The following is a 27,109-nucleotide window of genomic DNA, read 5'->3' as shown; positions in this document are numbered from 1 at the left end:
AAAATGCTTGGTGACCCTGACTTCTCTGAAGACCTGTTTCATGAAAATGTTCCACTTTGATGGGAAGAGACTATGATTCACAGAGCCACTTTGCAAACGCCACACAAAAATCGATGTTTGGGAGCTCTTATTCACTGTGCATTTACTGTGAACCCCTTAATGCCCATAGTCTGCTGTACATACTGTGGATATTCTGCTGCTAAAGCCAGGGTATTTCAGCATCTAAACTGTAATAAAAACCAGACAGTGCAGACAGTGGCGCAAGGAGGTTTGTGACAGTTTCTGGCACCGCAACACGAGTCTGTTACACCACTCAATATTTTCTTTCTTTTCCTTCCCTTTAAGCTAACATCCTTTTCCTGTGCCTGAGGGAGAAGGCAGTTGATAAAAGCTGAGTTCCTGTTCACAGATAAGTTTAGAAGGCAGGCAAGCTCAGAAGTTCCTTGAATAAACTATATTCCTACCACCTCTTTTTCCCCCCTCTGTCAGAGACGCTTGAGCCCCACACAGGAACCAGACTCACATTGTTCAATAGCCACGGACGTTTCCACAGTAGCTGGGAGGGTCAAAAGCTTTTTCCGCCCTTTGTTACTACTTTTTTTTTTTTCCTTTCCTTCTTCCAACTTTCCAGTTAAAGAATATTGCTGGGGCATTCCTGAATTAATCCCGGCTAAGCTTCAGAGAAGAGAACAAGAGACAGGTGTAACCAGGTGGGAAAAATCCCACCATGCTAGTGAAGCTTCTGATCATCTGTAATACAATAGGATTGGCAAAGCTGGTTAAGCACGCAGACCATCATGGGTATCATGATGGTTCAGTGCACAGCTCACAGCCACAAATTCATGAGACCTCTGCATACCCCCAGAGGAATCCTCTGTCACACGAGGAAGAAGGTTCCTGGGAGGCAGAAGGGCTCAGGGAGAATACTCAAGATTACTCTTCAAGTGTGATCTCCTCACATCAGGAAGAGAGAGAGGACTTTGAAGCTGTGAGCCCACAGTCCCGAAATGGGTGAGTACCCCAATATGGGTCTGTCTTCCACATAATAATAGCACAATCCTGTCTAATACTGTATATATGCTGTTGATAAAGGACCATTTTCAATAGAAGTTTCTCATTAAAATATGTTAGATTTTAGAGATCAGTCTAACTCGAATAGGAGGGGTGTAAATGTTTTAACTGAAACCGAAAGCTGAACTGCCTGAGAGAATGATACCACAGATGGGACAGCTTTTTGCCTAGTCCAAAGCAACAGCAGAATGGGGTTAGGGGCCTGGACCCACCTGGCCGATGTGAAGCCTTCTGTTTCTGTTGTAGCACCAGAAAACAAACTTGCTATTTCTGGCAACGTGAAACTAGAAGCAATTGATTTACTGACTTTTCCTGATCACAAACTAATGATGATTATTTTTGCTGATCACAGCAATCTCTGCCCATCATTGGAACATGCTTGGCTGCAGACTTGGGCCTTGGTAATGGAGGGGAAAACAGAATGGCAGGGCATCAGCAAAATAAAAATAGTGAAGGGTAAATATAACAAAGTAAAGAATAATAAATAAGCATGAAAAATACTACAAATCCAACCTCCCACCCTAAAGGTTTTCGTGATAGTGAAATGCTTCCCAGAGCAATGTATGGCCAAAAAGTAGCCATCCTGAGCGGAAAAGGCATCTACTTCACTAGCAAGGTTTACAAACACTCAGATTTTTTAAGTTTTACAGGGCATGTAAGTAGGTCTCTAAATGTTTAAAACAGATGAAAACCAAACAGGACAGTGAATGAATCTTTTATAGCCCTATTTGGGAGAGCTGAAAGAGCAGCACAGTGAGTACTGTTCACAGGTCAGCACTTTAGCATGCCCTGGTATTTTTTGCTTTAAATGCTCTTGAGAAGAAGTAAAAGGGGAGATGTGAAGAGCCTGTAAAACCTTGCTCATGTCATGCTTCCCTTTCATGCAAACCAAAGTATACACTCTAGTTTCTAATTTCATCTACACACAAAATTGAGGCCTCCCTCCTGCATATAGCTTGGCGAGTGTGTTAAAGCCCTGATGTCCTTCATACTACATCTTCCCACAAATCTGTACTGCTCACCATTAACCATAAGTCATTTTCTAAAGCCTGGGAGTGTTGACTTCCAGCTTCCTGATGGGTAGTGTTCGATAATGACATGCACTGTTAATTCACCAATTCTTGGTTAATGCATTTCAGAAACTGGCAGAGGAATGAAAACAAAGCCTAAGTGGTACTCTGGACTTCCACGTTACACTGCAAGGTGGTAATCATTTGACTGCTGATTGAAATGGCGAAAGCATTCTGAAAACTATAAGTACTATGAAAAATTCAATAGTGTAAAAAGGTGCCTGTACAGGTCAGTAAGATGCTGAAACAGATTGTCCTAATAGGGATTTCTTTCTTTGCTACGTAAACTTGTCCAGCCCCAGCTATTACTCATCCTAATTTCCTCCCAAAAAATACTTCCTCCTTTTATGGAAATAGTTTCATAGTGAGTCAAAGTGTAATGTTCTTCCCAATTATAAAGCTATGTTGATGACTACAGGCAGTCAAAATCTTGCCTGGCAGTAGCTTCATAAATAATAAATAATAAATTAATAAAAAGAGACAGCACAGCTCCCCTTGTAACTGCACTCCAAATTCTAAAAGGCATTGCAATTGGTTGAAGCAAGCTACTTTCAGAGCCTGAAGTCCTCAAGTGCATGTGAGGTGCTCATGGCTGGAGCACTCTGCTAAGCACAGATGAGAAGTTGTGAATCTGGTATTTCCTCCTTCCACAAGTGTGACACATGCCCTGGAAAAAAAAATAAATTAAAAAAATCAATGAACTGGGCTTATATCTTGAAGAGGAGAACAAGAAGAAAAGCATCAGGAGTTAATCAGGAATTAAGAGCCAGAAGGAGATAAAGACATGCCATAAAAAAGCCTGAAGTGGTGGCAAATTATTTTCTGCAAAAGCTCTCCCACTTCTAGTTTGTCTTTCAAATGAGAAAATACTTTATTTTCAGAGCTAGGGAAAAAAACCCAACCCCGAAACAAAGTCAATGGTAACTTTGTTTCCCAGACAAAATTTAGACTTCCATAATTTTCTAACAAAAATTATATGGGATGTGGGTTTTTTCAACCTCTTGCTATTTTCCCTATGTATTAGGAATAATTGTTACAAAATATTCTTAGGGTTTTTTTTTTACATTTAGAGTATTAGTTTTCTTACTGCAGTTATTTGAATAATTGAGGCCATTGTGAATAATATATCCAAGGTACTTAGAATCCTCTGGTTTCTGTTTCAACATGTAAGGTGAAATGACTCATTAGATCCCAGTGAAGTGCTTGGATATATTACTTTACTAATGAATTCCTCTCAGAATAAGATTATTCTAATAAGAGTTTTAAAATAAGAAAACCAGTAAGATCACTGGCCTTGGGGTGACTTTTATTAAAAGGAAAAAAAAAAAAGTGTGGATAATAATTCTTTTGTTTCAACTGTTTTTTAGAGGAAGAACTAGGTAACAGTTCAGTATCTCAGCTGCTGCTTGTATCTGAGCTAAAAGGAGCTCTGCACATTCAGAATGCACAAGTGTTTGTTTATTCACAAAATCAAAACCATCAAAAGAGGTCAATTTTTCCAAAGGAAATCATCTTTTTTTCTTTGCTATCAAGCAGCTGTGCCTCATATGAGCTGATCAGTTGGACTTTATATGTTTTATCCCATGGCTGAGGTAAATGGATCCATGTGTATCCAAACTTTCAGAAGAATTAAAAAGGGAAATGAAAGCACAAGTATATGAAGAGATCTGGACTGTGAAATTGCTGGACTATATTACCATTGGAAGATGAAGAGTAAGAACAGTAACAATTGGTTCTGGGCTTCATAAATACTCAATGCATAATACCCAAAATAGATAATAAATACACTTTTAGTCTTCATTTCCCATACAAAACAGATGCCTAATGCAGAACATCATAGGAATGCTCTGTTGTTATTGGTGCCTTTCCTGTGTGGGGATACAAGCAGCTAAAATGAGGCTTGAAAAGCTGCCTGGGACATGACCAGATATGTGGAAGTTCTAAAAGTGACCCAGTAAATATGAAATCAGAGTTTGCACTAGGTCATCATCTACTCCAATCCTTACCACTAGGGGTAACAGATTCAACTGCTGTCTGATTAAGTCATATTGAACGGGATAATAAATATGCCAAGGAGATATTACACCATTATTGCCATGTTGACTGATGCTATGTGGATGACATAGCTTCATAATAGCTTCATCCTAAACTGACAACCCACCTTGGAGATTTTTTTTCCTTAGAGCTGCTTCCATCAAACACTTGGTAATGACACATGCATGAGCAAGGCATGGTGCTGAGCAGATGCTGAAGGAAGAATACATGTAAGCATACAGCTGCTGTGTGCCATCGCTTGGGCTGTGTGATTCAGACATGGGCAGATAGAACCAGACAGCTCCATGCAGCTGTATGGAGGCCAAGATCACCCAGCCTTTGAAAGGAAAGGTTCCTTGGCCCTGGGAATATCACGTCATCTTCTCTGTACCCTTCCTATGAACTCCCCTCTGTTGACCAGAGATCCACAGAAAGACCTTTTCTATAATTACACTCAGAAGGGCCTGTTTCCTCTCCCTACAGATTATTTCTCAAATCAAGTGATGCACTGAAACACCATCAGTGGACCACTGTAGCCCAAACTGAGCAGAGTTTAACCTAATCTACGTGCCTGCAACGCCACGAACAGCTGGGCTGACAAATCAGATTGCATGCACTCAGTGCTCAGAAAAAAAAGGGCAAATGAAGAATCTAAAAGTGCAATCCCATCACATGCTAACTCTGACAGCAAAGCCCAAAGCTTCCCATAACCTCAGTTGGTGCGACCTGTCTGTCAAGTAACACTGTAAACCAGATCACTTGAGCATTCCAGGTTAAAAATAATCTTGTCAAAAAGCAGCGGTTATTTTTAACTTCCCCCCTCAGTAACCACACTGACAGAGCTGGGCCCAAACAGATGGCTCACCCAGCAAGGGAGAAATGGACTGTGCTGATGAAATGGGAAGGAGCAGAGCAACTAAGGCTTGTTTCCCCATCTATAGCAAAGTTTCACAGAACTTCTCTGTCTTTTGAAAAGTGTAATCATTGCTGAGTAAACCCTGTTTTGCATTTGCCCTCCAGCTGGGTAGGTGGTTTACTTTTCCCTCTTTCTCTTTAATCCAAAGAAGCACACTCAGTCTGTCACACATTCGGATTTTTCTTACAATTTCTATATGTTTGTAAAAAAAAAAAAAGAAGGAAAAAAAAAGGAAAAAAAAAGAAAGGAAAAAAAACCCCAAACCCCTCCCCAAATCCCACCACTTGAACTGTAAATAGAAAAGGCAGAAATCTCCAGTATAAGTAAACCTTAATTGCATTAACATATTTTAAGGCTTGGACATAGGATTCTGGAAGCCACCCTTGATTAGAGGAAGATCTTCCTGTGTCAGCCAGGTGTTCTGTTATCTCACTGAAACACACCTCTTCCTCTCATTTGGAATTGATACAGCCACAAAGGAGCAGGTCTCTTTTTGTGATTACTCAGGGTGTCAAAACACAGAACAACTAACCTCTGAAGCGTAGCAGAAAAAACCCAAATCAGTCTTATTCTAAGGAAGTCAGAACAATGCTCAGTCTTAATACCTTCATTTTTTTCCTACTTTTACAGGAAAATATCCACTGATTTAATTAAGGCAAGTTTCACACTGACTCATCTAGTTCTTCAAAACTAGACAGGGACTTTCTTAGGAAACTTATGGGATATTGAAATTATCCCAGAGGGCACAGAACATATGCTTAAAATAAAATAGGTTTGCATGAAATGCAGCTAAATGTGATCTTCAGCCCCTGACATCCTGCAAACTGGTGGCCACTGAGTGCTCAACAATAGCTTTCGCAGTACCAAGTACATTAACAGAAGCAATGGTTTTGAATCGAAGTTAGACACTTAGCTGCTTTCAGGACTTTAGGAAATTCACTGATATTGACTCTTGTTGAGCTGCACAGCTGCAGGTAAAATGGTTCTCTATTAGCATGTTTGATGCAAATCACACAGCTTCATTGAAAGGAATTATAGAACCCTCTAGGCCCAAAGGATTATTTTACAGCTCATTAGTGCAAACTGTAGCAATTAATTCTTTCCCCATATCGCAAGGGATCTTGTTTCAGCATAGCCACAGAACTACCATCAGCACTATTGGCACATGGATCCAATGCCTTCCTACTTGTGTGAGTCAATACCTCTTGAATAAGTCATCTGCGACTAAGCCTGAGTAGAACTACATTCATGCCCAAAACACAGTCAGGGCAAACCTTGGTGCACATTGTCTGCACCCTGAGTGCATGCTGGCGGGGAAGCTTATCTTCCAGGCCATTTTTGACCTGCTGGCATCAGCACAGTAGGTGGCCACTGGCTGTGATTCCTGCTTGAAGACAAGGTCTGACAAACGAGTAAGTGCGCTACACCAGGGATGAACTTCAGTCTGCAGGAAGCAAAAGATTAAATCAAAGCATAAGCTGCCCTCTGAAAGGTCTATAGAGCTTCTGTTGTGGGGAGGAATATCTAAATGAGGTAACGGCTGTGGATGCTTTGTGAAGAGGAAAACCCTCTTGCATTTATTTCTCTACAGTAGCTGGTACAACAGTTGGATTTGGCCCAAAACCAGGTTCCAGCCAAGCCTGCTTTCTCTTGAGCTCCTGCTCCCAGTGAGGACCCAGGTTCAGGACTGGGTTTTCAGAAAGCCTTCGCTTCACTAATTTTTTAGGACATTTTGCAGGATAAGTCCCTGCTGGTAACAGACTAACTGGCACTATTGTTGGAATAGAAGTGGCACTGAACCAGCATTACTCAAGGATCTGGAAGACTTCCAGCACTGTATTGAAATCCACATTTGAAACTACCACTGGAACTCTTTTCAGCCCAGCTTGTCAAAGTAAAGTGCAAATCAATCAGTCTGGTTAAACCCCTGTGAAAAGCAGGGCAGTTTGGGCGATGAGTTGCAGGAAGATCCCAGACCCTGCCTGAGCAGGAGCTCTACTCATCCTTAAGGGAAAGAAAATAAATATGATAAATACAAGAGTTTGTGCTGTTTAATTGCAATACAGGGCTGCTGGCTGCTTAGCAAGAGCTGGAGAATTCACTGACTGACCACCAGCAATCACTCACCGTCTGCTAATTAAAAACCCAATGGCACACTGTTCCCTGAGAGAGCCAGCACTTTCTTCAACAGCTGAACACCTCCTGCATTCCACAATGAATAAAAAGATACTACTGTCTTAAAACTGACACATACAATCCTGGTTTAGATTAATTTATATGCAGTATTTTACCTGTTTCACTGAAGATGCTTTTTCTTGTCAGTGAGAATTTTATATGGTGGGAAAAACAGAACATAGATTATTCCTCAGTTAAAGCCTCATTCTTTTTTTTCTGCTTCAACTGATATAAACCAGGAGTCATTCTGTACAAATCAATGGAAAATCACTCATTTAAGTTAGTAGAACATAGTCCTCTACTGTCATCTTGTAGCATGTTTAAGCAGCAATAATTGCTTATCAGGTGCTTTTTGTGCTGTATGGTAAAGTGCTATGGACTTGGAAAAGTTTTGCATGGTCAGTGGTGCACATGCACAGGAATGGCTGGACAGGACTTTTCAAAGTAATTATAGAAACTGGTTTCCCTGAGAATAGAAACATGAGGAAACTGATGTGAAGGACAACTCAGTTGCACGAGTACAGCCAAAGGAATAACAAAGCTTATGGAAAAACAATGTCCTGAAGGTTTTATTCAGGCAAGAATTCCACTGACCTAGGAAGTGTCTAAAATTATGCACTGCAGTGTCAATCATGAGAACATGTAACTAAGACACATAAAGTATGTAAGTACCTAATCTGAGCTGGGGGACATTACTCAAGCTCACCCTCATGATGCAATTGTTAGTGTAGCAGCGTATGTAAAAAAAACCCAAACTATCTCATATTCATCTGAGCAGAGAGATAATTACTGCAGATCAGCCATCTTGCTGTACCTCCTGGTTCTGTGGGTTTGTTTTGCTATCAGGTGGCCTGGCTAAATCCTAGAATCAGACATAGAACTGTCTGCATTTTGCTATGTTTTAGTAAAAGCATAAGTGTTATAAAATAAGAGAAAAAAAATCATTTTATGATGAGTTTTTTGTTTAAAGATTTTAAAGGTTCAAACAAAAGGAGATTGAGCTAACCTAAATTTGCTGAATCTTATTTAAATACAAAGTGCTTTTTCATCAGATGTGTTTTAACCTCAGACAGAAGAATATGTTTGCCTCAAAATATGGCAGAAGTGGATAGATGCATGTGAGGACTCTTGAAAAAGTTGATTAGAATATAGCCTTGGAAAAACTCCATGTAGGCTAGCAAATAAAATTATTTAGATACTTTTTTCATTTGCTTGGAATGTAAACCAGGAAAAGCAACTGAACAAATGAAACATCTGTAGCCCTGAATTTGCTATGGTTCCCTCAAGTGTTGCTCTAGCTTGCAAGTATCGTGATAAACTTTACCATTCACCAGACTGGAAAGAAAGCCCTTTTGCTCTCCTCGCACGAGCAATTTCTTTCTACTCCTCTCTCTCCTTGGCAGCAGAAGCTTGAATCCAAAGGAAACTGTATTAAAGAGAATAAAAGCAGAGTGTGTTAAGTTGGTTATATATTCAGTGAATGAAACGACATAATTACAAAGAGGGGGAAAAGAACACACAAGCAGAACACAAAGCTGCTATGTTCCAGAAACCAGCTGAATAAAGAAAGTGCTATTTGTGAAAGAGCAGCTCTTTGAAACTTCATAGACTTGTTCAGAGCTCACTGGTGCCAGCAGAAGAGCTCCCGCTCACCTTACTGAACTTTAGATCAAGCCTTTCTCTGTTTTTAGAGTGTTTCACTTAACATTAAAGAAGGATATATTTTTCCTCGAGGTTTATACAGTTCAGGAATATTTTTAGTTACAGATAGTAAAGTTTCTTTAAAGGAAACAATTGACAAGATGTGCAAAAAATATTGCAATAAAAGTTTCATCTTTGGGCACATGTATCTATATTGCAGCTCATTACAGATGGGAAAGATAGACCTTATTTACCTAACTGATGAAAGAATAAATCTTTATTAAGCGTCATGGAACTCAAAACCCCTACAGGTTTCTGTGATTAAAACCTAAGCATGAAATTATACAGCACTTCAGCTCCACAAATAAGCTTTTAAGATCAACTGAGAGAGAAATAGTGAGCAAAATGGAGATAAAGAAATGCAACCACTATTAAAGGAAGATTTTATTGAGCGTCCATCAAATTCCCCCTTTTTCATGCTATTCATCCTGCATAGTGCTAATAACTGTCCAAAGTAGGCATCAAGTTGGGGTCAGCCATTGATTCAATTTCTGAAATAAACCCTTTCTTACAAGTGGGAAGCCCACCAGATATCTCCAACACATTAACAGGTTTTGAAAAGGAATTCTCGTATTTTCTATTACACGTGTGTGCACATTTACATGTGCAATATAGTGAAAGTACTCACCATCGCATGATGCCATATTCTTGCTCACCCACGTGTTGATGCATGTAAGCATTTTGTTTAGATTTGTATGGCTTGCATGACTCAAAGGACTTGTTTGGGAGCTCTGTATGGTGGGAAAAACAAATCAGTCCAGATAATGATTCATGGGGCGTGGACTGTTTTCATTGGGAAAGAACAAAACACTAAAAGCCAGAGAATCCTATTTTAAAAGGAGGTTTCCACACTGAATGCAGTCTCCTGCCTGGATCTGGCAGGCATCCCAGGAGCAGACCCAAGATACTGCAACTAGTGACAATGCCAGCGACCTCCAGCAGCAGCACCCTTTATTTCCCCAGAAAGCAGAGATGATTTGAGGGGGGAAAAGCCCCTCCCAGCTGTGGCTTGCTCAGGGGACAGACCAAATACAAGCACAAATCAGGCCTCTGATTCAGAGTTATTCATCTTATACCAACCACTGAAAAGTGATGCAGCCTTATAAAGGCTGGTGGACTTGTACACACCTCAGAGGCAGATGTCAGCCAGAGCATGTGTGTTGGTCTGCTGGCTGTAACTGAATCACCCAGTGATGCAAAGCAGAGTGTTTGACCCTTAAAGAGTAATGATTTCATAAAAAATTGAGTATTTGACTTGTGGTTCAGCCCCATAGGAAACAAGACTCCCATTGGTAACAGGCACAAAATTTCCCCTAGACACTCGCAAAGGCCTTAAAACTACAGCTCATCAAAAAAGCTGTAGTTCTGGCTTAAAATCACAACAAAGGCTGCAGCAGCCTGCTTTCCTGTCCAGCTTTCCAAGCACCACAGCTTTTGCCAGATTCCTGTCCCTGCTTCTCAGAGGTGAAGAGTCTTGTTTGTGTGAGTATTCGCTGAAACCGCGATCACATTCTCCTTAAAAAACGGGGGAGCAAAACATGCTCTCTATGGCCCCGCTAGCCCAGGCTGTCTGCCCTTTCCCCCCTGATGTTTCCAGCTTCCTTGCAGCTTCTTCCCCTTCTTCTGGCCACTCAGCTGCTGGGACTGCAGCTTCTGCTTTTGTGTGGGACTCAGTTCCCCATTGTTTCTGCAACTTTCTGAGGGGCAAAATTTTCCATATATGCTGATTATCAAAGATCTGGTTCCTGCATTCCCATTTAAAAATATACTGCCTGAAGTTCAGCTGTTCCCGTAATAGTTGTTACTCCTCACTTCCTATAACTTCTGACTCTGGATTTTAACCATCAAACTTCAACCAACAGTACACACTTACATGTACTTTTAACTCTTGAAAAGGAAGAGGCTCCCCTACACTCTGGGATTAATAGACACCTACGTAATTCTGACTTGGAAAATTTACCAGAATGGTAAAACTCACTTGTCCTGGTTAGAAGCATAAAGCTAAAACCCAAGAAAACATCTCTCATTTTTCCAACATCATTTTCTTGCAGGCGATGGCAGAAATCATTTCAAAGCTAGTCTAATTAATAAAAATCCAATCAATTACTATATTACCTTGAAGAATTCAGATTTAGGAAGACATTGATTATTAACAGAGTTTATGTTGGATTAAGTTTTCAGAAGCAGTCTGCCTCAACCTGATGAGTCAGTCATTAGGCATCTGAAATGGCAACACACGGAGAAAGGCAATCTGACACTTAAAGTGACATTAACCTGCAGGTTATCATGGGTTGGAAATTTCTCTTGCTAAATGAAAGGCCTGGAAATGGAACTAATGCATCAAAGTTCAAACAATCAACCCTTCTTAACAAACTCAGATAAAAATCCCAAGTGAAAACAAATGAGCTGGGAGGGGAGGCAGAAGCTAGCAAGCATTTTCCACTTTCCTAATCATCCAGCTGAAAAAAATAATAATAAAACAAATAGAAGGCCTTTCTGCATCTCATTGTTCCTTGGCACTGTTACAAGAAGCGACTTAAAAAGACCTACTTCACGCTCCTTTCTCATGTCTTTTTTCCACTAGGAACTGGTGCTCCTTCATGCAGTCCCGGCTGGTAACATACATAGAAGCCTGCATGAAGGAGAAGTACATTGTCAACTCCCAACAGCCCTGTCCAAATGGAGCACCAGACTGTCAGAAGATCATGTAAGTATCCTAAATAAAACCACTGAAGAAAAATGGAATTTTCTGTTAAGTATCTAGATAATATTTTCAAAAGTATTAAATGACACATTTTAAAAAGAATTAACGCATCAACTCAGTTTAATACCAAACTGACGCAGGGTATGGTTTATGCACCTAAGGTGATCAGGCATTTAAGCAACCAGGGAGAGCAACTGTCTTTGCAAGCCACCAAGTACAGGACTAAAAGGTGATTAAGTGATTTTTTTTTCAAATCTTCCCACATGTTTATTCAGAAAAAAACAAAGACCATAGCTTTTTCATGATTTTCAGGTCATAATACACAGACACACCTTAAAAAGGTCTCAGCCTGTGACCACCAGTGAGACCATTTACATGACAGGAGGTAGAGATGTATGATTGCCCAAGTACCTACTCTTCTCTCAGCAGGACTGGCTGCCCAAAGAGTACTGGTGAAGGCCCATAGTGTACCATAAGGCACCAGAACTGGCACATTTTTAAAGCTGAGAGACACTGACTTCCAACAGACTTCTGAAATGAAATATTATGTAATACTCGCCTACATGCATTTGTAGTTACTTGATTGCAAAAATGCTTTTGTTATTTAATACAATTCATTTCTCTTTCTCTGAATGAAAGAAGAAAGTTTCATGACTATTTCTAGTTGAGTTTATAACAAATCTATCTTCCTTGGGACCAGTGACATTTTGTAATATTTGTTTAAAAAGAAAACTTTCTCTACAACACAACAGAACATTACAAAAGTTCAAGCTCAGCCCAAATTTGATTGCAAAGAACTACCACAATAAATATTAGAGTTGCTTTTCTGATAGCTACGTAATTTTGCCATCTGTGACATTTTTCAGACTTGTGACAGATCAGTGCCAACATGTTTGGAAAAAAATGTCTGCTGAAGAACAATAAAGCCTGAGGCAGACCACTGGAGCCCTGTTTGCTGAATAGCAGTTATATTATGTGTGCAAGTAAGAATGTGCACGCACTGCCTGTTGTAATCCTGAAAAACAACCTTATGTAGGGGAAAAAATATTGCCGTGGACTGCCCCAATGTTTTCCTAAGCAGCAGTGATAAATTTTATGTCAAATTTCTTAACTCTGTTCTGCATTAGTCATCTAGGACACACTTGGCAGCAGCCTGCTGCTACAGTCAGTGAATTTACCCTGAGTGAGGCTAGCTGAAAATGACTTGCAATCTAATGCCCAGACCCTTAATCCTCAGGTACAGGACAGCTCTGAAGCCAGTCTATCAAGTGAAACAGAAGGTTTTGAAGTCTTTGCAGTGGAAATGCTGCCCTGGATTTATTGGCAAGGAGTGTGAACAGCATGGTAAGGAAAGCTAGAGAACAAGTGCGAGAAGCAATGACTAAATGTGAGTCACAGTGGCAAGAAATGTTAGCTATTTGGTTTTGGTTTTTTGGGGTGTTTTTGAGAATCAATGCCTTATTTTCTTTGGGCTGCTCTGCCCCAAATCACTGACACCTTGAAACAAGTAGTTGTAATTAGCTGCAATTAGAAGCTAATAGCATTAGCAATTTACTCTTCTCTTAGCAGCACCTTTGTAATCTTTACACGTAGAGAGAGGCATTCATTTGTGGGGGGGGTGGGCAGGGGTGCCTGTCAGATGTACAAGTCCATCTAGGAATGCCTAATTCCAGGTAGAAACTGGTGACATCAGAAAGCAGCTCTAGGATGTGAAATACCCCCACGGTCAGTTTGCAGGATGAAGTCATCTGGCTGGGGAAACCACAGTGCATCCAAGTTCAAACAAGGTAGGCAGCATTCACTCTCCAGCCTGCCTTGCTGCCTCCTTTCTGCTTACCCTGGCTGCAGAGATACCAGTTCCTGGGATGGGGAGCAGCTCTACAACACAAGAACAGAGTCCAGACCGTTATTTCCATGGAAGCTCTAGCGCTAGCCTTTTTACATATAATAAATTACTACAACTGTTTGCACTGTTGAATAATGATGTATACAGCTGCTAATTAAAAGAGAAGCAAGACCGTTTGGTTTAGAAAATGGAGAGCTTCATGGCCCTGGCAGAATTTAGCAAATTATACTCCAAAAATGGAAAGAGCATTTAAAGGGAGTAAAAGTAATTCCCTCCAGCAATTAAGGCAACGATAACAAAAAAGGCAAACATCTGTGTGAAAGTTTTCACACAATCTATGTCTAACCCACCTGCAAACTCCACAGATAAAATGGGAGTGCCTGCTTTTATCTCTGTAGGTTTAGCTTTCCTTCACAGACAGCTTTTATTTGTACAGACCCCAGCCTGACCTCCATTTATGATGTTGGAAAAATATTACCCAATGCAATGCTTCCAGTTTAGTCTCTCCTTTGTTACACTCACTGAACAAAATCAGCTGCTCCATCTTTATCTCCTCATTTGTTCAGCATCACTCACTGTAGCTGGTGCCACCAGAATGTTCAGGTAACCGGAAAAGCACAGCATCTATTTGCCATAGACTTCTTAAGAGCAACAACTTGGCAGGAGTTTAAAAAAACTATATCATATTACCATTTATGCAATGTTGTACACCAGTGTTGTACTGCAAGCAAACTCCCCAGACAAGATGCTCTTTCCTTAAGAAACCTGCAACACAGAAGCCTATCTCTACATCAGTTACACTACACATGAAATTGCCCTGCATTGCCTTGCTAAACTGTAGTAGTTTCTGCATCTAAAATATTTTCACAGGTTTATTTCATCTCAATTGCAGATCCTAATTTTATTCTGGTGCCAGGAAACCAACCTGAAGAACGGCAAGAAGAGGAGTTCCCAAACCACAGTATGTGCTTCAAGTTACTTTGCTTGCCGCTTTTTTACCTCTCAGTCACTGATCAGGAAAAGAGACGTATTTTTTAGTCACAATTTTAGTATGCTAAACTATGAACAGTATTTCTAATGAAAGCATTATTTGGGAAAGCTTTGACACAATTATATTTTTGGGCATAAATAAGGGCTTTTGCTGTAACACTACATTGATGCTCTTGAAAAAGCATCCAAAAGTTTCAACATTGTATGCTGGGTGCTCATCACTGATAATACCTAGTGAGAATGCCAGCTGGTATAGAGCGTGAAACCTTCTAATGGCATGGATGTTTAACCCCTTGCTCTGTGAAGCAGGTTCACAGGAAAGCACACCATGCTCAGTAGTCTAATAGGTCAACAATCTATTCAAAATGCTATTTGAGCTTTGAGATTATTATTATAAGGTACCGCCAATTTATATGCCAGGCATTGGAATACTCCTACCAATCTAAGTATCCAAGAAGGATCTTTCCTTCTGTCTGGGAAATGGTGTGGTCTGCAGTGCTATTAAGTATCTTCTAGCAAATTATCTTTAGGGTAGCATTGCGCCTCTGAAAAAGACTTCTGTACATTACTCTCTCAGCACTGCGTGAACGAGCAGCTGCTTTACACAAGTTTATAAAACATTAAAGGTAAAGGGTAACCATGGTGGGTAAGCTGCCCCCAGATCGGCACAGCTGGAATATACCATTTTTCTGCAACTCTCAGTGTACATTTTGAAATCTATATTAGCAGTTATTTATTTAAAATAACATCAGTTACAGGGCCTCTCAGTAAGAGTCAGCTATGACACTTATATCCTATGCTTCTGATTCCTTAGTGGAACACCTCAATTACTCTTTCATCCTCTCCTTTTATCCTGGGTTGTTAAACTTTGCTATCCTTTCAGTCAACGCTTGAAAGGAGTTATTACTCCACACATTTTTATGGCATGGGGATATTTTTAATGAAGAGCATTTTACTACCATCATGGCTAGAGTGGCTTAAGTTCTCCCACTGATATTTAAATAAATTAGGTCTTCACACCTGTTGGGGAAAAAAAAGTTTTGCAAAGATATCACAAGTTAAAGTGCTATAAATCAACAACCCCTAAAGGTCAGTGTAAGTTTTCAGAGCGGAAAGTACACAGGTGTTCTCAGAGGTCTTGTAGGAATACCTGTCCTGTCACCTGGTCACTGCACTCGGTTGCATGACTTTGTTTTTTTAATCTTGTGATTAGTGCCAACATCAGTGGATTCAAGAGGAATGTTGGAAGTCATTCAAAATCATGAGGCTTTACTGGATGATCTTCAAAGTGATATTCATCAAGCAGTCAGCAACTTAGGTGATTTACAGAGAATATTTGAAAACAACGGTACAAGCATGGTGTTAGAAGTGAACCAGAGCAATTCAGGTGAGAGGTCTGACGCAGCCTGCCAGTAGCCCCTATAAAGGCACACAGATTGGAAAGAAAACTTGAAAACCAAACTACCCTGATATTCCTTGGTCTGCTGGTTGCTTCTAAAAAGAGGGAAAAAAAAAATAAAAAAAAAAGGTGCAATCCCCATACAAATGAATGAAATAAATTCGATAATGAAACGGGAAATGAGATGAAAGGTAGATTCCTTCACACTTCCCTGGATTTCAGAATACACCTTAACCACAGAATAAAGACATTGCTTATACTTAAAATCAGCTAGCTTACTGTTCTGCTTCTGTGGCTTGTTTTATGGGGATGCAGAGTTTACAGTTGGGTTTTGTTCTGTTTTCATACTCATGCTGTGTGGAATATCAGACTAGTGTATGTAAAAAAAATGTAACATTCAACCCTTCACTGGACCATTATTCCTGCTGTATACTGGAGTGGGGAAAAAAGAGCCAATGGGACCTACGAATATGAGCCACTGGCTTGCAGAAACATTTTCTAATGATGCAGACTATTGTCATCAGTCAATTTCAAGGCACTCAAGTTTGAACATTCAAGTCAGAAATCCAGCCTTATTGTAATTCACACCTAGTACAGATGCTTCACAGATTTTTCAAGTTACTTAGTCCTCACCTGGAATATTCAGCTGTTAAGATGCTGGATAACTTTGTGAAGCAGTGCCTTGTAGAAAGCATCAGAAAAAGAACAACATTATGAGGCAGTCAAATAAGCAAGAGCCTACCACTTACAAAACTGCTTGCCCAGGGGTTTGAAATGCAGTATTTTTATGACTTAAATGGGGCAGTCAATATGTATCTAAGGTATTGTCTGCAGACTCCATGTTTTCACTGTAACCTTGATTTAGAATTAGGCTATTTTTGCAATTATCAGAATTTGGTCAGCAAGATGGCAGTTACTATAGAAAAATACATCCCTGAGTTACCCTGGTCAGATTAAGATGTGTTCCAAAAGCAGAATGTAAACTTTACTATTTTTTTTTTTTGTAACCTGTGTTAACAGATCCACAGGAAAGGCTTCTGCAGCAAGTCTTGTTTCCCCATGTGGAGAATTTTCTAAGGAAACATTTTAACCCAACGTGGGCAAGCTTCAACAGAAGCTTACAGAACCTCTCGAACATGGTAAGAAACCTGTCCCATGACGTTGAAGCCAACAAGAAAAGCATAGAAAGATTCCAAGAGAGCACTGTGCCCAAGAAGGAATTCCAGGAGCTGGGAACTAAGTTTGAATCAAAAGTCCAAGAAAATGTAGTGAAAGTTGATCAGGTGAAAAGAGATATAGAGAGCCATTTGCAAAGGCAGCAGGCTAGTATTCACTATAACCTCACCATGATCAAGGCAGATACGGACACGAAGCTCAAGAAGTTTCACAAGATACAGCAGTCCCAGTTCTTAGCTTTAAATAACAGCATGGAAAGCATGAAACAGGAGCAAAGCAATCTTGAAAATAAATTTGAGACTTTGAAAAAGAATTTAACGGAACTCTCCTCACATCATGGTCCCAAAGACGAAAATACCCAGTTAAGCATCAGACAAATAAATGAGATTCTGACAGGGCACGCAAAGCAGCTTAAAGAACTTTACATGGAGTCAGATGTGGCTTTTCAGAATATTGCAGTTTTAGAGAGGTGGTTTAAGGAGTTAAAAAAAAATATCTCGAAGTATAGGCCAGAAGATGTTATAATAACTTTAACGGAGAAATCAGTTATTATGGAAGAAAACAAAGCAGCCATGGAAAGGCAGATATCAGAGCTCAACTATACTCTCTCAAATCTTCGTGAAAACTATTCAGATCTGCTGAGGTACATGGAGGAATGTAACTGCCAAAGAGTATCTTCCGACACTGATATACTGGAGGGAGACTTAAATAATATCACTTATTCCCTTGAAAGCACCCAATCAAACTTGAAGGACATGAAGCAGTTAGAGTCAGTGTTCAGAGATCTCTTGAGGAATGAAATTGAGGAGTTCTCCTCAGCTTTTCCATCTATCTATCAGTCCCTCAATCTCCGTCAAGAAGAAAACAGACAACTTCAGTCACAAGTTACAGCTGTTTCAGAAGACATAGGCTTCTTGAAGAAAAAAGATGCAGAAATTCACTGGCACATCAAGTACCTCAACAGTTCTTTTGGCTCCCTTTTGGAAGATGCCATGAGGCATGAAGCAGCACTGGAGGCTTTACTGGGGGAAGAATTTATGGAAGTCTTGTTTGAAGAAGATCCTAGTATCCTAATATCATCAGTATTTCAGCTGCAAGAATCTCTCAGACATATCTCAGGTAAACTCCAAGAACAAAATGTGACTTTGGAATCACTTATAAAGAGATTTCACCATTTGGAGAGAGGTCAACAAAATAATCATGATGGCCATGCATCTTCTAAGCATCCCAAAGAAGAAACACAAACATCCTCTACTCTAGATGAAGTTAGTAGTCACCACAGCATCCTAGAACATATGGAACCTAACTATGAGGCTGCCAAAGATGACTCATTGGATAGCTCAGCTTCTAATGATATCATGACTCTGAAGAATGATATCAAACACCTGAGCCTGGCAATCAAGAGGCATGAATCCATAAGTGACACGAATCTCTGCTGCAATCATACAATAGCTAATGTAATTGAGCCACTCAACATTTCTGTGGAAGTTCTCTCAGCAGATTTAGCAACCACTAAGCAGAAGCTGGAGGAACATCTGCTGATTTTTAAAAAGCTGTTTGGAAGTGATGAAGAATTAGTTGCCTCAAATATAAGTCTGGACGTTACAAAGATTCAGTCAATGCTGACCAGAAGAGTGAGAAAGCAACAGAAAGGTCAAGACAAGCAAAGAGACAAGAAAAAGCCTGAGAAACACAGAGAAAACGCACAAATGATAACTGGAAGAAATACAGTGCAGACAGAACTTTTGGGAAAAGGTGGGCTCTTTTACCTCCTCATGTGCAGGTCTAGCTGTTTTCTGGGCCTTGCTGCAGGCTCCACACACACAGCACATTAGTTGTTAGGCCTGACAGATATCCTGTGGGATGCTGGACGGAGAAATTCTGACATTATTTACATCCTCCCCTCCATCAATATAAGCCACTTGAGCGAGAACCAAACTGATACACTGCTGCACTTTGAAGTCAATAAAATCACACACATTATAGCTGCTGGGAAACTGGCCTTGAACTGATTCAACTTTAGATGTTCAGAACACTAAGTTTGTTTGTAGATGCTCATGTTAATGTAGTAGCAGTTTTCTCTTTTGAAGCTGGCGGGAAGTGCTAGGCTTCCTAGTCTTGCTTCTTTTTCCTGTTATTTGAGTCTGGAAGGAGTGTAGTCAAAAAGCTAAAACCTTCTTAATGAGGACAATTACATTAATTCACACAAGTGGAACAGGGAGGACTGACTAGACAGCACACACTCTTACAGCAAAGCTTTAGAGAACAGTTTTCAGCTTATACTTCTGACCAGTTCCCTTTTCCTGTAAGCATGTGGCCATCAGCACCTGGTAATTACAACCACCAGTCTTAGCACTGCCTTTTACAATTGTAGACCTTGGTATGGACATAAACCATAGAGCAAATATCAGCCCCTTTATGCATCTGTGCTCAAAACTGTAGCTGAGACTGAATAAGCAGAGAAGGTATTTCTAACTCACTCTTCTAGGACAGCAAAAAAAAAAAAAAGTGCTATCCCCTTCCCCTTTACCCTGGATGATCTCAGCCCTGCACTTTTCCAAGACTAGTGGTTCAGGTATTTCCAGGGAACCATTTGATCTAATCCCAGGCACATAGCCACTTCAAGCATTTAGCTTTGCAAAGCAGCATACAGAGATCAGGCTTGACAGGGCTTCAACTTATCTCCCACAACTGTTGCTCCCAGGGAGAGAAGTGCTCACTGCTAAAATCCTGTTCCTCTTTCTTTCACAGACTCATTGGTGGCATTCCACGTGGGATTCTCAGAAGGAAAAGATAAAGAAAAAACTCTGAGGTTTAATGAAACTTACCTCAATTATGGAAACAGCTATTTCCCTGAACATGGCTACTTTAAAGCTCCACATAAAGGCGTCTACCTGTTTGTCATCTCTGTGGAGTTTAGCTCAGGATCAGCATTAGGACAACTTTCCTTTAGCCGTGGGTACAAAAGACCTCTCTCAAGTAACCAGAGGAAAACACCAAATGGGAACACCATGACTACTTTTGCTATAGCAGAAATGGAGAAGGGGGAGAAAGTATGCTTTGAATTGCTGCAGGGCTCTGTAGTGAAACGGAGTCCACCGGGGACAACAATGGGTGGTTTCCTAATATTTAAAACTTGAATAGTGACATTTTGTTTTATTGATATCTTTCCATAGATGCAATGGATCAATTCACTACTGCTTCATCTGTGATGCATTCAATCCTACAGCATGTGTTTAAACATAGCATTACCTTAGATTTGTCTTCATGCTTCTTTTCTGGAAGTGTTTGGCTTTTGATTAGTTGCTTATGAGCAGCAACGGGATTTTCTTTCAAGTGATAAGCTAATGGTTTGAACTCCAAATATATCAGCACAAACATTCCCAAATCCTTCCACTGTGAGAATTTCACCTAAGTAGAAAAAATGTTTTGTGGGATTTTCTTCACTTACAACACAAATAGTTTCTCCTTTCCCCTGGCAAAAGAATATCCTCCCATGGGAAACACCTTCACCACTGGCATGGACAAGATTTTTAGGAAGGACTGTATGTATCAACTCTCATATTTAGAGAGCAGTAGCTCAAAACCAAGAAGCGAGGACAATTTTACCTTTTAGTGCTCTAGGGACCACAGGCAGTCATGGATTGTCTTGGAAACTTCTGCTACTTACTCCAATTCAACGTTTCAATTTGATGTTCTGTGCACAAGAACATTAACAGATGCCCAGCAAACCCAGTAAGATGCACCCTATGCTAGTTTTTGTAAGCAAGAATCTTAGAGATGCCACAGTCTTTTTGCTTCTGGCCTGTGCTGTATGTCAACTACACTGTGAAAATGTAATAGTAATATAACAGTGTTAAGATTAATTACATCTACATGCAGACATTAGGAAAATGTCAAACACTATTAAAAAACATTGTTGAAAATGCAGTTTGTTTCTAAAGATGATCCTGGAGAAACAGAATTAATTTAGCCCAGAATTCAGCATATAGTAAACAGTTTAAGCCCAAGCAAACAAGTGAATAAAACTAGCAGTAAAAAGGCAAGCTCATTGGTCTGCTGTCATTGTTGAATATAAATTAAATTTATAAATAGAATAAACCAAATAGCAGAATTTCTGAACTGTGGAACTCTTTGAATTTCCAAAATCTCAAGATTATTATGTCTGGTCATGTGCTAAACTTTTCTTCTGACAAATAAAATCTCCAAAAGGCTTTCATTTTAAAGTTCAGTTATTGTGGTATTTTTCCCTGCCTATCCTAATGCCTTACAAAACAATACTAAACCAACTAATTTTGCCAAAATGAAGTGCATTTAGAAATTCCTGATACTTCTGATGAAAGAGATAAATTCTTCTTATTATATATTTTATGCCCTTTTAAGGTAGCATTTTCTAAAAAAAAAATTATCCTGCTATTGAGGTTTTCTCCCCACCTGCTTGTATTCTGAGCAACACTGAACTACAAAATTATTAAAAAACCCCATAACAGTACCAATACACATTGCACTTAAGACAACAGTTTGACAAGCAGACAGTATGTACCTCTTGAAATAAAGCCACAAAGCAGTTTCAGCTACCAACTTGCTGAGAAGACTTATTCTTGATCCTGAAAAATCCAACAAAGAAAATAACTAAAATGATCTCACATCTAGCCAATACTTATTTTCACATGAAATAATGGGCCAAGTCTCCCCATTTATCTAGCACAGAGACGCATGGCTCTGTGGCAGGTAGCACAAAGTGCCCGCATGCTCAGTGTCTTCTTCTGTCCCCCAGATTGCTCAAATATATGAGGGAAGGAAGAGAAGAAAAATTTGAAGAGGTGAAATCTCAAAAAGGAAGAAAAGCATCACATTGTGAAATTGGCTTCTTTTAGTACAAAGCTACTGTACTGGGCTATTCCACACATTTTTACCAGAGGTCTTCCAATTATGGACTTCTGTGGTGGCATCGGTCTGCAATGCCAAGCTATGCGTGCTGCTTAGACTAGGGTATCTCGAGGAACACCCCATCTCCAGTGCACACCAATTCTGCAGCTACCAGTTAAGTTTCACAATTAAATACAGACAGGGGACATAGGTATTTAAAATCACTTTGCTTGTTTTCAAAGGTTTGATAGAAAACTTTATCTGGACTGAAAACCATACAGCTACTTGGAAAAGGACGTGGTAGGTAGGATAGCAGTTCACCCAGACAGGACTTTTACAGGTTTGGTATCCTTCTGCTTACCAGAGTTTAATGTTGAATAAGCCAAGCAAGTTCTGAGATAAGCAACTCCAGAGTGAACACAGTGTTACTATAAAGATGTTTTCATATTTGTATTCTTCAAATACGTGTTTAAGTTAGCCACCTGCATACACAAAGAAGACATACTTGACTGGAAGACTCAGTTTTAGACTATGAAGCAAAAATTAATGACATATAATGGATTAAAACATGCTATTGGCTGCATAAGACAGGAAGCCTGACTTCCTTCTCAAGCGCCAAGAGAAAGATGTTTACGCTTACAAGGCTGCATTTTTTTTTTTTTAAATGAATACATCAACTTTCTAATAAATTCCAATCTTAACCACCTCTCAGATACAAGCAAACTATTTGACTACTGGTACAAATGTCTTTAAACCCCTCCACAAAAACTTGTTTTGTGGTTTCGGGTTTTTTGGGGGGTGGGGTGGTTGTTTTTCTTTGGCTTTCCCCTCTCCCCCCCCCATCTTCATCACCATGACCTGCATTTTTAGGCAACAGACCAGAGGAAACAACATATTAGGACCTAAAGGAAAGAAAAACTTGCCAAAAAAATGGCAAGTGGACAAGGATAATTAACTGACAATTTAAAAAATAGCTACTGCTTGGCTCAGTGGATTAAGAACAGAGGGATTTTAAAACATGAAAAACACACTGAGGTTGACCACAGGCATTAGAAAAAGTGAGTTATCTATAAGAGCAGACAAGTTGCTTCAGTTCGTCTCACAGAAGACCAACTAGTCTAGCACGCCTTACAGCAGCTTCAGCCATGCAACAATACGCATGGAAACACGTACGTTCATTCCAAGATATCCAGAGATATCAATCTGAGCCACATATTAAAAAAAAAAAAAAGGACAAAAGAACCCCAACAAAACACTGTGCCTCTTAATGCCTTCACATACTTATTTTGTTATTGAAACTTTTATAACTTTATTGTCAGTATCTTATAGTACTTCACATTATAAAATCAAAGTCTCCTAATGTTTTCTTTGCCATTACTAAGATGATCGCCTTACTTTATTCAAAATGCAAGTACCCACTGCATAATAAACAATTTTACTTTCTATAGAACCATCAATACCTGGATTCTGCAGTCAGATTCATCTGAACTCATTTCATATATCCATATCAAGCCAGTCTCTGAAGTCCATGGTGTCCAGCCCTTCTGAACTAGATTCATGAAGTGGACAACCACAGTAGCTGTCCTCTCGCGACTCAGATTCACAGCTGGTATTGACTTAGCTACCTTAATACCAGCAAGAAAGGCTGAAGTGGTATTCTGGGGAGAGGTGAAGACAAAGCTGCTGAAGCGATTAATGCAATTAATGGAATTAAATCTGATCCTTTATGAAATCAATTATATGTCTGCAATTTATTTAAAAGCTTGTGATTCAGTTCAACTATTCTATATGCTTTTTGGCTTGCGCACAAAATATACACGTGGAGTTTTTAGACATGTCGCTAGATACAGCTGTTTCAGTTCTTACTGATGCAAGCTCACCAGTAACACATTTTTATAAAGAAGTAAAAAATAATCATACGTAAATAATTTTTATAAAGAGTTAAAAAATAATCATGCATAAGCAATAACATTTTGATATTTATTATTAGCAGGCAGCAGAACTTACTTTCACTTATTACACACACCGCCCACCTTTCAACAAAATCTTTCTATATTTAGGATATAGCACCATCCTGTGGTCATTTCAAGAAGCAACATTAGGGGGAAAAACCCAACCCTGCTCGTCAAAAACGAGACGAGTTTGTTACCCACAGTATTCTCATGATATCCTCCTGTAAGACTAATATAAAAATCCCAATTTTCAATACAATCACGGTAAGTGTAATCAGTGGAAATACTCCACAAACTACACAACAGCTACAACCATAAGAAATAGTTTGGCAAGATACTAATTGCAAAGAAACCAAATCTTCATGAAGCCTAATTTCCTGGTATTACATATTCAGGCAAAATCAGGTTTGAAAGATACAATCTAGTCTTCCACTGTACTGTCCAGAACTCTACTGCAAGAATTTTAGACATGACTTTCCGGGGGGGGGGGGGGGGGGGGGGGGGGGAGGTGTTATAATATAGTCATAACAGTTTATATAATGTTCAGATACCAAAACGTTCTAGCTACTCTTACCAAAATTTCTTTAAAGCTAATGTTATTCCTCACCAAAGACAAAAAGAGAATACAAACTGATCTTACTTTTCCCTAATTGCAAACTAAAAGTGAACTCCACAGAAAGTAGTAGCTGATGCATTTCTACAATGAGAAAATAAATTCTGAGATTTTATAGAACTGTGTACTCAGATATCCCCTTGACTGGTCTTCGTTTGCTTGAATCATGAAAGAGTGAATTCAGCAGGCTATACAGAAACATCAGCATAACTTTGTAAGCAACAGCAAATGTTTCATCTCAAATCTCTTAATTTTGGTATCACTGCACAAAAAGAATGTTGTACACAGCAGGAATAGAAAACAGTTACAGAGTCACCCATTCCTTTTACTCCTTTTCCTTCATGAGCTTAAGGCAAATTGATATGGATAAAACCAACATGTGGTAAACTTGGGTATGTTCAAATAAAAGAATTATACAATTTTTTACTTGCCTTTGGCTTTGCTACAAGATAAAGATCAAGAGAAGGAAACACTGGTTTACTGTTGTGCCCAAATTTAGTCCAAGGAACGTAAGAGCACCAAATAATTCTGAACACTACTGAACAACAAAAGTGATCATTGACAAATTATTCAAAGACGGGGGGGGGGGATGGACACTGGGGATGGGACCATAAACAAGGTATTAGAAAGAAGGGAATTATTTAGTTACAGTACTATGATTTCAAGGTCATTACATTTTTAAGGCAAAATCTTATAGTAACAAAACACATTACTAACGTGTACTAAAATAAGGTTATTTACTTAAAAATGATACATTGGACATGATCTGTGTACAGAACAAGCAATTCATGGTAAACTCAATAAGGCACCTTCTAAAGCAGATGCTGTACAAAATACATCAGTGTGTTACATTTTTAGAGGAGTATTCTACACTTCTGGCATAAAACACACACAAGAGTGTGACCATTTGCCTTGCTCCACTCTTCTTTCATATTTTATTTACATCTTCTCTAGGTTAACTACAATGTTACTTATTCTTCTTGTATACAATATAATACATTTCATTTGGGGCATGGCATGTCAGAGCACAAATGTCACTACATGATGTGGGCTTCTATAATTGCATTCAAACAGTAAAATAGTACAAAGCAACAATCACATGAGATTTGTTCAGAAATTAGAAGTAACGTGCAATCCGCTTCTGCTACACCAATCAAGGCTAATACACCATGACTCCATAAAGCACTGTGCCATGCAACACTGCCAGCCATTTTTTAGACATCACTCCTATTTGGCATAAAGATCATGGATAAAGGCTTTTGACTTCAGAAGCACTGTCAGGAAAATGAGGAAGTGCTAAATCATTTTAGTATCTGTCAGAAGAGGAGAGTGTAACTTCCCTTTAAAAATATCTGCAATAGCAAAAGAATGCTTTTTAATTTAGTATCTGCTTTTCAAACATTTTAGACCATTAAAAATACAATCTGTGAAGACAGAGTAGGTGAAATATATCCAAATTATTTGTTTTATAAACACATTCAAATGGCCATTTAGATCAAGATCTAAAATTTAATTCTAGACTACTATGAAGGTAACAAAATATTAATTTTACTGTTTATTAATATGGCAGAATAGACTAAGGAAATAATTTGGAAAAAGTGATGGATATTGGGAAAGCAGTCAATTGCTTGGGGGGGAACCTCTCAGGAAAAATAACATGTTGAGTAAAACTCAGAATAAACTCAAAATGTAAACCTACATTTTCCTGTAGGAATATCACGTTTCTTGTGGAATTTACAAGTTATCAAGGAACACAAAAACTTTCAGTTGTTGCAACAGTAAGAATTATGTAAGTGACTCAAATTATTTTCCACCTAACTGAAATCACATGGAGCATTGCCTTAAAGACAAAAAAACCTCGTCTGTATGTGAACGTTTAAGAACTTCCAAGGTACAGCTCTGACACTCCCCAAGATATTTCAGTTGTTATTAACAACAAAAACTGAGGACACATTTGCAAGTTTGGGGGGATTCTTATTTTCTTTTTTAATGACAAGTGCTTAAAATTTTGACCAAAGTGAGACTAATCATATCCGAACAGAAGAATCCTATTACCTTCCCTGACCTTAAAGGCTTCTGAACTACAGTACTGCATAAAGCAACAACTTAGCTTTAGAATCTGCACTAAGTATACTTAATATTATATAAAAAATCATGGGCTAGCTTTGACTGAAGGCTGGGTTGGGTTTTTTTTCCTCCAAAATAATTGTTAAAATATCAGTATAGACATACTTCAGCTCCAAACAGTGACTGACATTGCATGGAATGTAGGTATGTGCTCAAGTGCTTTATGCAACCATATCCTTTATCGGTAACATTTTCTGCAGTATCAGGGAATCAAGGAATGCTAAAGACCTAGCAGCTCCTGTTTAGGACAATGAAAACTGAGCATGAACCTAGTAACCGATGCGCTGAAAAAATGAAGGTTAAAGCTCAAGGCAAAAATATTTTTCTTCTCTCCAAGATCATCTTTACAGCAGCCAGCTCATGTCTTCTGTGTTAATGTGTAAACCAATTTAAGCCTTAAGATGTCTACCAAAGATCAGCACCTTCTTGCTTTGCAAATGCCTAACAATGGAGAAGAAAGTAAGTG

At 39.2% G+C, this 27,109-nt stretch overlaps 1 protein-coding gene and 1 long non-coding RNA gene across 4 annotated transcripts; one reads left to right on the top strand and one right to left on the bottom strand.

Annotated features, from left to right (window-relative positions):
• Positions 1-270: 270 nt before the first annotated feature.
• MMRN2 (multimerin 2) lies at positions 271-21,308 on the top strand. Of its 3 annotated transcripts, XM_061449349.1 has the most exons (7): positions 273-1,011; positions 11,552-11,674; positions 12,909-13,015; positions 14,410-14,478; positions 15,721-15,894; positions 16,927-18,837; positions 19,834-21,308. In XM_061449349.1, the coding sequence occupies exons 1-7, from the start codon at positions 728-730 to the stop codon at positions 20,220-20,222; spliced, it is 3,057 nt and encodes a 1,018-aa protein (XP_061305333.1). In that variant the 5' UTR covers positions 273-727; the 3' UTR covers positions 20,223-21,308. The 3 variants fall into 3 exon arrangements, with proteins under 3 accessions (XP_061305343.1, XP_061305333.1, XP_061305353.1); XM_061449359.1 differs by lacking the exon at positions 15,721-15,894 and having other exon boundaries at positions 271-1,011; XM_061449369.1 differs by lacking the exons at positions 273-1,011; positions 11,552-11,674 and adding an exon at positions 13,345-13,458 and having other exon boundaries at positions 12,924-13,015.
• Positions 5,407-7,935, bottom strand: LOC133265201 (uncharacterized). The gene is made up of 3 exons (XR_009741911.1): positions 7,383-7,935; positions 7,219-7,293; positions 5,407-5,625 (listed from the first exon to the last, which is right to left on the bottom strand). It is a non-coding gene; the product is annotated as an uncharacterized LOC133265201 (long non-coding RNA).
• Positions 21,309-27,109: the final 5,801 nt, after the last annotated feature.

The sequence above is a fragment of the Pezoporus flaviventris genome, unplaced genomic scaffold (assembly GCF_033815535.1).
Source record: "Pezoporus flaviventris isolate CSIRO_AGI_PZ_B2104156 unplaced genomic scaffold, CSIRO_AGI_Pfla_v1 ptg000001l, whole genome shotgun sequence".
NCBI classification, from domain to species: Eukaryota; Metazoa; Chordata; class Aves; order Psittaciformes; family Psittacidae; genus Pezoporus; species Pezoporus flaviventris.
The sequence above is the reverse complement of the archived record's forward strand: the minus strand, read 5'-3'. Positions and strand labels throughout refer to the sequence as shown.

Coding starts and splice junctions, on each gene's coding strand:
- MMRN2 (XM_061449349.1), top strand. CDS start 728: ATGCTAGTGAAGCTTCTGATCATCTGTAATACAATAGGATTGGCAAAG. Junction 11,675..12,908: donor CCAGACTGTCAGAAGATCAT/GTAAGTATCCTA, acceptor CTTAATCCTCAG/GTACAGGACAGCTCTGAAGC. Junction 18,838..19,833: donor GACAGAACTTTTGGGAAAAG/GTGGGCTCTTTT, acceptor TTTCTTTCACAG/ACTCATTGGTGGCATTCCAC.